This window comes from Hermetia illucens, chromosome 5 (assembly GCF_905115235.1).
Source record: "Hermetia illucens chromosome 5, iHerIll2.2.curated.20191125, whole genome shotgun sequence".
Classification (NCBI taxonomy): domain Eukaryota; kingdom Metazoa; phylum Arthropoda; class Insecta; order Diptera; family Stratiomyidae; genus Hermetia; species Hermetia illucens.
The window spans coordinates 5,792,277-5,806,275 of NC_051853.1; the positions used below are offsets into that span (position 1 = coordinate 5,792,277).

At 41.8% G+C, this 13,999-nt stretch overlaps 1 protein-coding gene across 6 annotated transcripts in view; it reads left to right on the forward strand.

Moving 5' to 3' along the window:
* LOC119656751 (stromal interaction molecule homolog) overlaps positions 1-13,999 on the forward strand; it is a 173,172-nt gene that overhangs the window by 117,092 nt on the left and 42,081 nt on the right. For all 6 annotated transcript variants that reach the window (XR_005250091.1, XM_038063312.1, XM_038063309.1 and 3 more), the window contains 4 exons: positions 4,515-4,634; positions 4,696-4,808; positions 5,745-5,860; positions 5,938-6,110. Coding sequence is in view for 5 of the 6 variants with exons in the window: in XM_038063312.1 (XP_037919240.1) it covers positions 4,515-4,634; positions 4,696-4,808; positions 5,745-5,860; positions 5,938-6,110 (522 nt within the window). In the remaining variant the exon portion in view is untranslated. The remainder of the gene's footprint in view (positions 1-4,514; positions 4,635-4,695; positions 4,809-5,744; positions 5,861-5,937; positions 6,111-13,999) is intronic.

The following is a 13,999-nucleotide window of genomic DNA, read 5'->3' on the forward strand; positions in this document are numbered from 1 at the left end:
AGTTTATGAGTTTAGTTAGGTGAATGTCGTAAAACTTCTCATTTAGCCATTTTGGAGCTTTCTTTGGGTCAATGTCATTGAGCAATATGTGATTTCCTTTTGTTATGGGGTAGGAAAGCACTTTTTCGTTGAATAACGGTGCTTGTCTTCTAGTGAGTTTTTCGTAAACTCTACAAATTTGCGAGCAGTAGGCACTTTCCTTAATTGTTCGACTGATTGATAATCAGTCAACATGTACAATTGTAGGTGCAGTTCAACATAGTGCCATTAAAAATCTTTCCTAGTACAGATTTTTTAAGGCGATGATCTGGACTGCCACCGGGATGTATACACCTCTGTAAAGTAATCTGAAAGTATTTATTTTTTATTTTTCACAAGTGCTTACCAAACTACACTTTAATGCTAAAAGTTGATAAATATTTCGAACGAAAGCATAGGAAAGATATGCTAACTTTATTGATTAGAGCCAACATGGCTGGGTCAAACAAGTTGAAGGCTTCAATAATACGGAGAGGTAACAGCACTCATTGTCAGAACGTCATGGATGACAGGAGGTATTTCTACAAACTGGTTGATAGGTGAGGACAAGGATATGGTAGGTACTCAAGGGGCATAGGAATCATGCAAAATATATTACCAGAAACGTAATTTAAAGAAAGTTCTGGAGCTTTTGCATCAAAAAGATTTTAGTTCGTACTCAAGATGTCACGCCTAGCATAATTCAAATGGTTTTAAAGGGTACAGCCGACTATCAAACCAGAGCTAACTAATCAGTCGTTCACCTCTACTGTTCAGCACTCTACTAGGCAGCTCTGATGAGTTGTCTCTATCCTGGACGAAACCGTAGTCTTCCTTGTTTCTAGAACCATGAGTGGAACCTATGGATCAAAAAATTGGCAGAAAGTTTCTATTCATTTGACTGGGCTCCCTCAATTCCAAACCAAAATTGTATTATAACTCAATTTTTCCCGGCAAGTGATCTGAGTAGTATGTATATCTAGGAACCGTGCTCCCTGCTGGCGGTGGCACCGCACTGGATATTATCCGATTCATTAATAGCGCTAGATACGCTTTCGCTGCCTTATCTAAAATCTGGGAATGCAGTTATCTCAACACCAAGATCAAGTTGGGACCATCCTATGCTAATGTCCTTTCTGTGTTGTTACATGGAAGTAGCACATGGAAAGTGATTTCCCACTGTCACAGGAAGGTTTCAAGCTTTCGTCAATACCTGCCTGCGTAGTATCATCTGAAAAACTCAGGCGGTAGCAGGGATGTCACCTGTAGGCGATCTGATCGGAATGACGAAATGACAGAGGATAGGTTACCCATTAAGGAGGGGCGGTAATTGCATTCTGGCTACGCCATGCATGGAATCCACTCTTTCAAAATGGCCGACGAGTAGGTGGCCCTAAGGACACTTGGCGCAGCAGCTTAAGCTGCGTTTTGAAAATAGAGAATGGTGTTTCATTACACCTCGTAGCCTTAAACTTTGTTGTGTCATTATCCTTGGTTACGATTGGGGTTCCACTCATCTATACGTTTTGGTTCGGTTTTTCAAGCATATCTGAATATCGAGGATCAACACTTACCTTCAACTTTTGAAACAGTCCTTTCAATCTTGGCTTTCGTTTGTCCCTCAAAGTAATTATCTCGTTTTTTTAATATTTCAGGGTAAATTCTTTCCGTAACTTCGTCAATCCCTTTTCTTATCGTTTTGTAAATATCTTGAGTTAATTTTACATACTCGATACAATGACGTTTCATGGATGACGTTCCAGCCGCTTTCTCGCGACCCTTTTTTGGCTGCTCCTCTTTCAAACTCTCGAAGTTGAACATGTTGGGTTACGCGATTCCACGGCTGCTTTGGTTGTTACGTATTATATATATATATATGTTTACGTGGATGCCTTCCATACTAGGACTAATTATCGTTTTCCAATACCTCTTTTATGCGAAACTAGAATCCTTTCGTGTTCAAAATCCTTACAATAAAAATAATTTTATGACCTTTGTTTAGATTGTTTATTGCTTACTTGTTAACTTATGAGGCGGAAGAGATTGTTTGTAAAGATCTGGACAATCTTCCGGCTTTTTGCCGATAGGTAGGCGGTAGCATGGAAAGTCACTCCCATTGTCACTCGAAGGCTCCAGGTCTTTGTCAGCACCTATTTGCGTCGTATCATCGGAGTACGCTGGCTTTATATTATTACAAACGAATAAATTGGACGACACACAGTTCTGACACCCGTATTCGATGTGGTCAGAAACCGGAATCGGTAGTATGTAGGTCATACATTGCAAGATGAGCGACCAATGGGACACCCCAAGAGCATTTGGTACAGAACAGTAGAGGAGTGCAGACATCGCCGGAATTCCTGTGCAAAGCTTAAGCGTCTTTCAGTTAACCCTCGTTGATGTGCTATACCACACCCAGGGGTAAATGGCAACCATATATATATTATTCTTTGGAGATTAATCCAGAAAAAAAGTTTGCAATTTGAAATTGATAAAGAAGCATATTACCTTTTCCGGGCGGGGAGGGGGATACGAACTTAAGGGCTCAAAGGATTGTTTAAAATTCACTAAGAAGAGCTTGAGAATCGTAGTGGGAATACTCACTGGTCATTGCTGATTCGCCTAAGAAAGCTAGTGATATTTGTGGGTACAGTCTGCAGATTCTGTGCGGAGAGTGACGAAAGCTCGATACATGTTCGGGGGCACTGTCTGGTACTTGTGTGAGATAGATGCCAAGTTAAAATGCTTGGAAATATACTAAAATTCCTGTTGGTTATGGGCTTATTTGATATACTATAGCTGATGGCAACAGTCTTTTTCTTCAGCCTTTGGTCTGTTCACAAGCGAGATCGACTCGTCATGAACGGTTTCGCCATTTGTTTCTATCAAATACCTGATCTGGATGTAATCGCGATCGGTGTAACTCCATATCGATCATGAATATCTTCATTTCGGATGTGATCAAAAGGTGTCACGCCACTAGTCCAACGCAACATCTTCGTCTCTATTACCGCAAGACGCCGTTCATCATCTTTTATAGTCGGCCAACACTCAGAACAATAAAGAGCGACAGGAGCTGATAGCTATACTATAACCAATAAAAAAAGCACAAAGTTCTTCTAGGACGCAAGGGAAGTTGCTCTTAACAGAATGTGTTTTCCGAGTTGTCACAATTTCGGCAGATGCCGGATTTTACCTAATACTAGCACTAAGTGCCAAGCATTTAGGCTCGGACGATCCTACCTACTTAAAAAATGAAAAGAGCGATGGTGATGGTGGCCGATGGTAGGTTAATGAGAGAATCCGTTGAGAACTCCAAGCAACACCGGGGACGTATGCAGAATGGTGTATTTCTGCATGGTGTATTTCTGCATGGCGCACCAGACATTAAAGGAAGCCGTGGGGGATTTAGGTGTAATATATGTAGCTGACAATATTAAGGCAACTACAATCACCTTTTCGAGACGGCAGAATTTATTATTATTATTCGGAGCTAAGGCGATCACTGGAACTGATAAAGATGCATATGATTCGTTTTGAGAATGATGGGGTCCTAAGTCCGCATCAACTTAATGCTGGACCGGATCAAATGGGAAGCAACTTACTCCCTCTTTCCTGGTCCACGGACCCCTCGCTTAGGGCTTGCACCCAAACTTTTCAAAAAAGTGAAGCGGCGGCTTTACGGTTTCTTACCAGGGCAGAGGCAAATCGTCAGACGCTGCCTCACCTCTGCCCTGGGAGCAGCGTGACCGTAGCGGCTCGCAGATGTTAAGTGCTCCTTTATCTGCCCTGGTAAGAAACCGTAAAGCCGCCGCTTCACTTTTATGCATATGATTGTTCTGGCATCTAATATGATAGTTTAATAATAATAATTTAAATTTTGTCTATGTTAAAATAATAACGATAGCTATGTCTAAACTTGCAACATGTGTCCTGCCTGTTCGGACAGGCTCCGACACAATTGTGCTTGCAGTTGTTGGGACAAAAATTGCAACGAGTCTGGCAATAAAGAGTCCAGCAAAAATTTTGTTTGAGAATCGAGGGATTTCTAAGTCCGCCATCCATTTAATCGCGGACCAGACCAGTTGGAAAGCAACATACTTTCTCGGTTGTGGTCCACGGGACCCTCATTCTTGGACAAGCATCCAAGTTGCAAAACACATGACTTGCAGTTTCGTCCAGGGCAGATGTGAGGCAGCGTCTGATGAGTTGCCTCTGCCCTGGATGAAACCGCAAATTATACAGGATCCAGTGCCCAAAAACCGAGTGACAACTGGCACACATAGGCCAATGGCCTGGCCAAGTTTCGTCCCCACGTATGATCATCGTGAGTCGGACCAGAGAACTTAGCTCTCTCTGTAGCCTGCCAGGACGTCGTGGGACAACTAAAAATTACAACATTTTTTCCGCGACCTAATTTAATGATTGAAAAGGAATTTTGTCTATGTTAAAAAAATAATGGCTCAAAAGTGCTAATTACATGTTTTTCTTTACAGTTCCTTCGCGAAGAGTTGAAATACGATTCAGGTTATGAGAAGCGGCACAAAGCCTTTCACTATAATGATGACATGCACATTTCTGTTAAGGAATTATGGGAGGCATGGCTACGATCAGAAGTTAGTATTCAATTCTACATCATATTTGATAAATATTGTTTAAATTTGAAATTTTTTTCAGGTGCACAACTGGACAGTAGAACAAACTACAGATTGGCTGGCACAGTCTGTTCAATTACCACAATATGTTGACCTTTTTAGATTGCACAAAGTCACTGGAGCTGTGTTGCCAAGGTGAGAGAATGTATCTGTTGTTAATAAGATTTTATCTGATGTTTTCGATCAATTCAAACGAGCTGTCTTCATCTATACAGCTGTGTGATGAATGTGTATTTCAATCATAATAGAACAGCTTTTATATTCTTCCTGAATAAATTTTCTCTCTTAAAATTAAACGCATTTCAAGCGGTACTTTTCCAGATTGAAATTTTTCCGCACGTGTAATTTATATTTGTAAATATTCCTAATTATAATTGGCTACCATAGATGTTCAAAAACATTCTATCTATTTATGGGGAACTTGCAAAAAGTAGAGGCCATTTGGATATACCCAATTTCAATTGTGCTTAAAAATACGCAGCTTCAGTTGTTGCCAATTCCAAAGTAATCATGAGTAGTAGCTTCAATACAGCTAGCTCTAGCGTTGGTGAAGTTCACGACAGTTTTTACTTGCTGAACTACACGAATGTTCACCTGAAGAGATTAATGTCCCCTAGAATCAACAAGTGTAACTAACACAATCTGCACTAACAATCTGGTAGACTATTTTCAAATTCATGTCCCCAACACCAGCAAATTCTCCATTAATTGGCATTTCTCTGATTTATGTCTCTTTTTTATTTTGCTTATTGAAATTATAAATTTCCAGTCAATTTTCTGTGAACGAATCATTTTAAACACTAAACTGAGTTAAGCACTAGTCATGGGTTATCCATAGAACCACTGGACCCTGATTCTAGCCAACGTTCGGATTACACTCATTATTTCTCGTTACATGAGAAACAAAGTGCAGAACTCTGGGCAACTACACCCCAGCAGCACAGAACCACTGAAAAAAATGTACTGAAAATCAGTAGTATGTAACGACATCGCAATCACAATAACACAGATTACATTGTATCTTTTTTATTCACTTTTTCTCATTTTTTTTTCTATTTTTACATTTTACAGACTGGCTGTTAATAACATGCACTATGTCAGTAATGTTCTCGGCATTAAAGATCCAATTCATAAACAGAAAATTGCTTTGAAGGCGATGGATGTAGTGCTTTTTGGTCCACCAAGAGGTGAGATTTTACTTTTGAGAGTGATTTGGAGACAACTGAACACGTGATAATATCTTTTTTAATTTTAATTATTTCAGAAACTGGGACACGCTGGAAAGACTACATCCTAGTTACACTGTTGTTAAGTGCAATCATTGGTTGTTGGTATGCATATCAGCAGAATAAAAATGCCAAAAAACATCTGAGACGAATGGCGCAAGACATGGAGGGTCTTCAGAAGGCTGAGAATGCACTACAGGAAATGCAGAAGGTACTTTTGAAAGTTAAAATGAATCTTACCATTAAATAAAACCAAAAACTTCTCTTGGTCTCTCGTTTGGTAACATAACTTCAGTTAATATGTGCTTGCAATTACTCCCTGCTATATAATGGACAAGTGGATATAAACGTTCTTACGTAATCTCACGCCCGGTACAGTAGAGTAGTAGCCACCAACCTCAGCTATGAATATGGCCAAGCTCAGTTACTTCGTTAACAATTCCAGAAACAATTTAATTGTTATCTTTGTATTATGAGAGCTGATTCCACAGGCTTAGACACATATATCCATATTTCAAAAGCCCCCCTCTAGATTTGATGAGATAATCAACGGTACTCTGAGTATATTATGGAATATTTTTGAATCCCAATTTTCAAAAGGCCAATGTCATCATTCATTATTGAATCTAAACCTTTCTTCTTTTTAGATCTCTTCCTAGAACTATCAAAGTCCATTTGACTTTTTTTTCTGGAAATTTAATATTTTTGTTCCAAAGAAATACCTAAATCTGCGTTGCCATGGTCCAAAGTACACCATAAACATTACTAGCCACTGGTAAAGTGTATTCATAAAACCGATCATTGCTACGCTAGGTTCCCACCGTATAATCATGTGATACTCTACAGTTTATTCCACCTTTGATGATATTGTTTTGTGGATGAAAGTGTTGTGTTGGTGAGCTAATATTTTATTTGCTGGCATAATGATTTGATTCAGTGTTTGGCAGATATTCTGTGATATATTTGTGTGCTTAGTAAAATTTTTCAATATTGTCTGTTTAAACATATCACTAAGAAGACACTGAGTCCACCAGCCGGAAACAACTAACTAAATTTTGTATCTGTTTTTGGTAATTTCAAGTGAATTGTGTCAATATTAACTTGAAAGTTTAATTTTCCCGATAAGTCAGAGATCTGTTCGTGATGCTGTTTAAGAAGGTCTTCGCAATCGTGAAGTTTACTACGAATGTAAGTCTATATTTCTGGGGAAGTTTCCAAGTCCATACTTCAAATATCATATTAGAAAGAATTTCTCTTGGAACAGATACTTGTCGGCTATCTCGTTTCACGACTAAAACCATGAATTTTCATGAGAGGGCTTTCTCAGGAATTCGTTGTCCGCCTCCGAGAACCTTCAACAGGGAGATGTTTATCAGGAATCTCGATCGCCCTTCCAGATGCGTTTTAATTCTACGATCATCGTTTTTTAAGGTTTTGTATAAAACAAAACCTTATTAAAATCGATTCAATGTCTGTCTGTCTTTTTTTTTTTTTCGGCGTTGGAAGATGGAAAGGTTCAAAACCTACTGCTGGTTCCTGCCACGCAGTTATGTGAGACTTCTACTCACTAAAACCACCTCCTTCTCATTCCACTCTCCCCACGGAACTCCTATCAAGTATTGCGTCGCGGGGCTGGATCAGCTTTTAACTGCGGCTCATTATGGTTCTCTCCCTTCCTTGTTTTCGTCGTAGTTCTTCCTGCCTAAGCTGTTGGTGAATAGCTTGCAGTTCCCTTACAACCTGGTTCCAGGCATCCGTTGACTCCAGCATAAACTCCACAATGTTTTCGGGTGTTAAACGCCTGTCTGCGACCGCTTCCATTCTTGTTCGATGCGCGGTGAACCTGGGGCAATCAAATATGACATGCTCCGCATTCTCAGCCACGTTACCACATCTTGGGCAGCATGGTGATTCGTCGTGACCAAATCGATGTAAATAAGCACGATAACCTCCATGTCCACTTAAGAATTGTGTTAACTCGTAGCTTAATTCCCCATGGTTTCGTTCAAACCATCTCCGAATATCCGGAATGATGCGATATGCCCAACGACCAGTTTGGGACTCGTCCCATCGCTGTTGCCACCGCTAGTACATATGCTGCTTCTCCTGATGTTGTCCGATATGCACTGCATACCCGGAGTGCACTTAACCGATACGCCATTCCCAATTTTCGGCAGTTCACTTTGTTATTCAGAGCAGTTGCCCAAACAGGAGCTGCGTAGAGTAGCACGGAGCTGACTACCCTGGAGAGCAGAAAACGTCGACTTTGTCTTGGCCCACCAATGTTTGGTTGTATCCTCGAGATCGTTGTAGCGATGGAAGACGCTTTAGTTGCGGCGTACTCAATGTGTCTTTTGAAGTTGAGTCTTCTGTCAATAATTACTCCCAAGTATTTGAGCGATGGTTGGGAGTAAATTGTTTTTCCGCCAACTTTGATTTTCACAGTTGTGTTCTTTCTTCTCTTGCTAATGAGAACTACTTCTGTTTTATGCTTGGCAAGTAAAAGGCCAGAATTTCTCAACCAGGAATTGATCTCCCATATCGCTTCATTTGCATAGATCTCGATCTCGTCTTGGTGCTTTGCAACCACTGTTATTCCGATATCATCGGCGAAGCCAATAGTTGTCACGTTGTCCGGTAGGCGTAGCGTCAAAACTCCATCGTACATAACTAACCACAGCAAGGGACCCAGGACAGAACCCTGTGGCACTCCGCAAGTTGTCGGGAATATTTTTAGCCCATCGTCCGAGTCGCAGTAAAATCTCCTCCCAAGGAGAAACTCGATCACAATGCGTACAATGTACTTCGGGGCCTGTATCTTGTCGAGTGCCTCGATGATTTTTTTCCATTTTGCACTATTGACGCATTTTTTACGTCGAGGGTTATTACTGCACAGCATTTTCCTCCTTCTATTGCAGCCTGAGCCAAGCCAGTCAGCATGCTGATTGCGTCGACAGTTGATTTTGCCTTACGAAATCCGAATTGTTTGTCGGAAAGGCCTTCTTCCTTTTCCGCAACACCGAGCAGTCTGTTATATATTACTCGTTCAAATAGTTTGCCAATGGTATTGACAAGACATATCGGCCTATATGAGGAGGGGTCACCCAATGGTTTACCTGCCTTCGGAATGAGTATTAGCTTTTGTACCTTCCATTGCTCGAGGAATTCTCCTTCCCTAAGGCATGCCGTGAAAACTTGGGCAAACATACCTGGTGCTGTCCTGGTGGCTACTTTCAGTGCAATGTTAGGGATTCCATCCGGTCCTGGAGTCTTTTTTTCAATTAATTTTTTTGCTGCGTCTAGAACCTCCTCATTAACCACTATCGAAACTTCGTCGGGATTTAAATGTACTGCAGGCAAACTTGTACCATTCAGATCCACTGGGAATATAGTGTTCACTATATTCTGCAACAACTCTGGGCAAGTAATCGGTGGGGAACGTTCGCCTTTTAGTGATGACATCACCGACCTATATGCGCCACCCCATGGGTCAGAGTCAGCTTCAGTACACATCCGCTTGAAATGTTCGGATTTGCTCTTTGCGATAGCTACTTGCAATTTTTTCCTCGCATTTTTATATTGCACGTGTAGCTCATCGAACTCAGGTCGATTTCTTCTGCGCTGGGAGCGTCTCCTAGCTTTGAGGCACTTTTTCCGGCATTCCTCAATTTCGGAATTCCACCAAAAATTAGGATTTCGTCTTCGGAAAATGCTACATCGCGGCATAGCGGCATCGCATGCCCGCTGCAATTTTTCCACGACCTGTGAAACTTTGTTTTGTGCGCTTCCCGATAGCAATGTATCTTCCAGAAGTACCTCCTTGAACATTTCTGCGTCGAATTTCTTAGTTACCCAGCTCATCGTTATTCGTTTTAATGGCTTCATATTATTCCTTTGCGAGGTTTGAAAGATGATAGCCTGATGATCGCTGTGTGTGTACTCCTCGCTGACACGCCACTCCAAGTCTCTGATTAGAGTATCACTGACGAAGGTGAGGTCTACCACCGATTGCAATTCTCCCCTCCGGAATGTGTTGGCTCCCCCAGAGTTGGCAAGTACCACGTTCAAGCGCGAGAATGTCTCCAGCAATATTCGTCCTCTTGCGTTGGTTTCTCTGCTACCCCATTTTTCTGCCCATGCGTTGAAGTCGCCGGCTATTACTTTGGGGTTGTAGCGACTTGCATTGAAGGATAGTTTCTCCAGCAATGACGTGAATTCCTCTAATGTGAGGCTCGGTGCTGCGTAACAGCTATAGATATATATCCCTCCAATCTTGGCACGGGTGAACCCGTCTTGTGGATGTTTTTTCGCATCTACTATAGCTTGGCTTCCGCAGCTCCATATCGCCGCCTTACTGGTTTTGTCTGCTATCCATACTCCGCTATGCAGATTTTCGTATTGTTCAGATACAATCGCAACGTCGACGTTGTTCTCAAATACGCTTTGGGAAAGTAGGTCTTGGGCCGCTCGACACTGATTCAGATTGAGTTGCATAAACTTCATTTGGCTTTATTTATGAACGCCTTTCTGAACACTGGGCATTTACTGCTTCCTGCAATGTGGGCGCTGTCACTACTTTTTGCTTCCACGCAGAATACACACTTGGGCATTCCGTTGCAGTCCTTTGCCAAATGGCCTTGTTCTCTGCATTTGCGGCACAGATTTGGTCTGTCTTGGGAGCTAGTGCAAGCTTTCGCTATATGACCAACCTGCCAGCACTTATAGCATTTATGTACTGGACTCTGTTCCCGTAACCGACAGACCATCCATCCAATACGTACTTCGCCCACTGCAATCGTCTTTTTCGCTGCTTCAATAGGAAGACTTATCGACGCTATCTGCGTGTCATCGTACGCTTTCCTAAGTCGTAGCACATTAGACTCGCTCACTGATTGTAATCCCAATTGGGTTTGCAAGGCCTCGCAGATCTCAGATTTTGTGGTGACTTCATCCAAATCTTTGCATTCGATCACCACCGAATCTTTACTCATTTTGACCGCCGCAGCCTCACCTAGCGATACTTCGATTTTCTTCCGTAGATCTTCGCCTCCGTCGTCACTAGTTTTAAGTTCGAACAACAGATAGCCTTTCTGTGTTCGTCTTATCCGCGTGACATTTGCACTCAAATCCGTCAAGGAGGCATCTGCTTCAACCTTGCGTAGGATTTCCGCGTACGTCAACTCGCTGGTTTTTGTTATTATCAGCGCGTCCGGCCTAGCTCTTTTTTGCAGCTTCTTCTTAGGTCCCACCTTAGTCCAAGTGTCTTCGGCGCTGCTAGTGGCCTTTTCCACATGCCCAGATGATCTTCCGTCATTCCTAGGTTGCGCCGGCATCTGTTTCTCTTTTTTCCTTTTTGCTGTTCGTTGGGGAGATAGCACTTCTTCATTTGGGTCTCTTAATCGTTTGTCTGTCTGTCAGTCAGTCAGTCTGTCAGTCTGTCTGTCTGTCTGTCACACGCACTTTTCTCCAAAACGGCTAAACCGATCCGAACGAAATTTGTTGGACAGATGGGAACTATGAAATCCCACGCATACAGCGAGTGGCATAAATTTAGGTGGAGTTTAAAGGGGGGCTCCCCATACATGCAAAGGGGAGATTCAAAAATTTTTTTCACAGGATATAGTTGTGTAGGGTATCAAATGAAAGGTCCCGATTTGTACTTTCCGAAACTGACATTAGTTTTGGCATAAATTGAAAAGTGCGTGAGTAAGGAGTCAAAATGTGCGCATTTGAAGTGAGACAGGACTCATTTTCGGAAACTATCCAACCTAAAAATCCGAAAAAAAATCAGGGTGGTGCGACTAGGTGATATCTAGGCCTCAAAATATGTCCCATTCCGATATCTGCTCAAATAAACTTACTAATATATATTAGAAATATATTAGAAATTTACTGAAAAGCGCCCCTTAAATTCATCCTAGGACCTCCGAATTTTGTACCAGCATTGAGGACAATATTTCGTATACAGGTGCTAAATTTCGTGGAAATCTGGCCATTAGCACCAAAGTTATAGCAGTTCAAACTTAGCAATTTCGCCCGAATTTACTGCTTCCAAAGCCATGCAAATCAAATGCTGACGTCATAATTACCCGGAATAATTGACATTCGCGTGAAATATTAAAGTCGCATTTATGAAGAATCTACCTATCTGCAGCACTTTTTTAGATTTTGTGTAAAACACTTATGTGAAATCTAATCTTCGAGAGATGTCCCATTCCAGTATCTGCTCAAAAAATTTACTAATAGTATATTATCAACTTTTAGAAATTCACTGAAAAACTCCCCTTAAGTTACTCCTAAGTGTACTAAATTTTGCACCGGCATAGAGGACAGCTTTGTGCATACACATGCCAAGTTTCATGAAAATCCTATTAGTGGGAAAGTTATAGCAGTTCCAACTTATCAATTTCGTGCAAATTAACAGCATCCTAAGCCATACAAATAAGATGCTGACGTCATAATTAACGAGAATAATTGAAATTCGAGTGAAATATTAAAATTCCATTCAAGAAGAATCTAATTCTCCCTAGCCCTTTTTTATATTTGATGTTGGTTAAATTGTTGGAATTTGCTAATAATATTAAACTCAGAGTGTGAAGCGTATGAGGTTGATCATTATCAACACGGGGCTTTCCATCAAATGATTTATTTAAATCGCTTTCTAGAAAATAGAGGGCAATGTAATTTGCAGCTATATTACACGGAGCTGTCGTGCACTCGTCGCTCCTCACATCTTTTTCTTTTTCTTCAGCCTTTGTGCTGTTCACAAGCGGGGCTGGCTCGTGGTGATCGGTTTCGTCATTTTATTTTATCAAATGCCTGATCAAGATGTAATCGCGAGACCTTTAAATCCCCATCCAGCGTATCAAGCCACCATTGTTTTGGCCGGCTTTTTGGTTGCTTACCATTGCTTTCGATGTTCTGGCCGATACTGGTTGTTGAATTCTCGTTAGCGTGAATTACGTGACCACACCATCGAAAATGCCTCTCTCGCAACTTTTCCACGATCGGTGCAACCCCATAACGATCGCGGATATCCTCATTTCGGATGTGATCTAAACGTGTGACGCCACTAGTCCAACGAAGCATCTTCGTCTCCATTACCGCAAGACGCCGTTCATTGTCTTTTATGGTCGGCCAACACTCAGAACCATAGAGAGCGACTGGACGGACGACATTGCGGTAAATTTTAGATTTGAAACGTTCGTTGATACGTCGATCACAAAGAACACCAGTTGTGGAACGCCACTTCATCCGAGTTCATAACGCAGCTCTCCATTGGCTGATAGCGTTGACCCGAGGTATTTAAATCGCTCAGTTCTGGGCAGAACACTGATTGTGCCTGTTTCATGGGGATCCGTCGTCAAAAATTCAGTTTTGTTTAAATTCAATCTGACACCGTCTTGCATGAGGCGATCATTCCATTTTTGAACAAGTTGCTCGAGATCATTTTTGCTATCAGATGCTAGGAAAACATCATCTGCATAAAGCAGTGTGTAGGGCGCTGGTCGTTGGATATCCCGTGTGACGGTGTCAATAACAAGAACAAAGAGGAGTGGTGAGATGGCGCTTCCTTGATGAACACCAACAGAGACACGAAGCGGTTTTAATACACCCGCCATACTTCGAACTTTACTTTTCAGATCGTGGTAAAGCAATTGAACCCAGCGCACGAGTTCTTCTGACACGAAGTGTTGTCGTAAAGCAATCAGATGAGTTCGTGTGGTACACGGTCAAACGCTTCCTCTAGATCCAGAAATGCAATGTAAAGAGGGCGATGCTTCTCACGGTGTTTCTCCATGAGTAACCGCGCAGCGTGTATTGCGTCAGTAGTTCCGCAGTTCTTGACAAATCCGGCTTGATTCACGGTTATTTCAACATTTTCGCGAATACGGTTGTCAAGAATGCGTTCAAAAATCTTCATGGTATGGGAAAGTAACCGGATCGGACGGTTATTTGAACATTCTGCTGGACTACCTTTCTTTTTCCATAATGGAACAGTGGTACTTTCTTGCCAGTCAGATGGTGCTCTTCCTTCCTGAATAACCCGGTTAAAGAATTCACTGAGCCATAGTGTTGGGTCCCAGCTCTTCGCTTTCC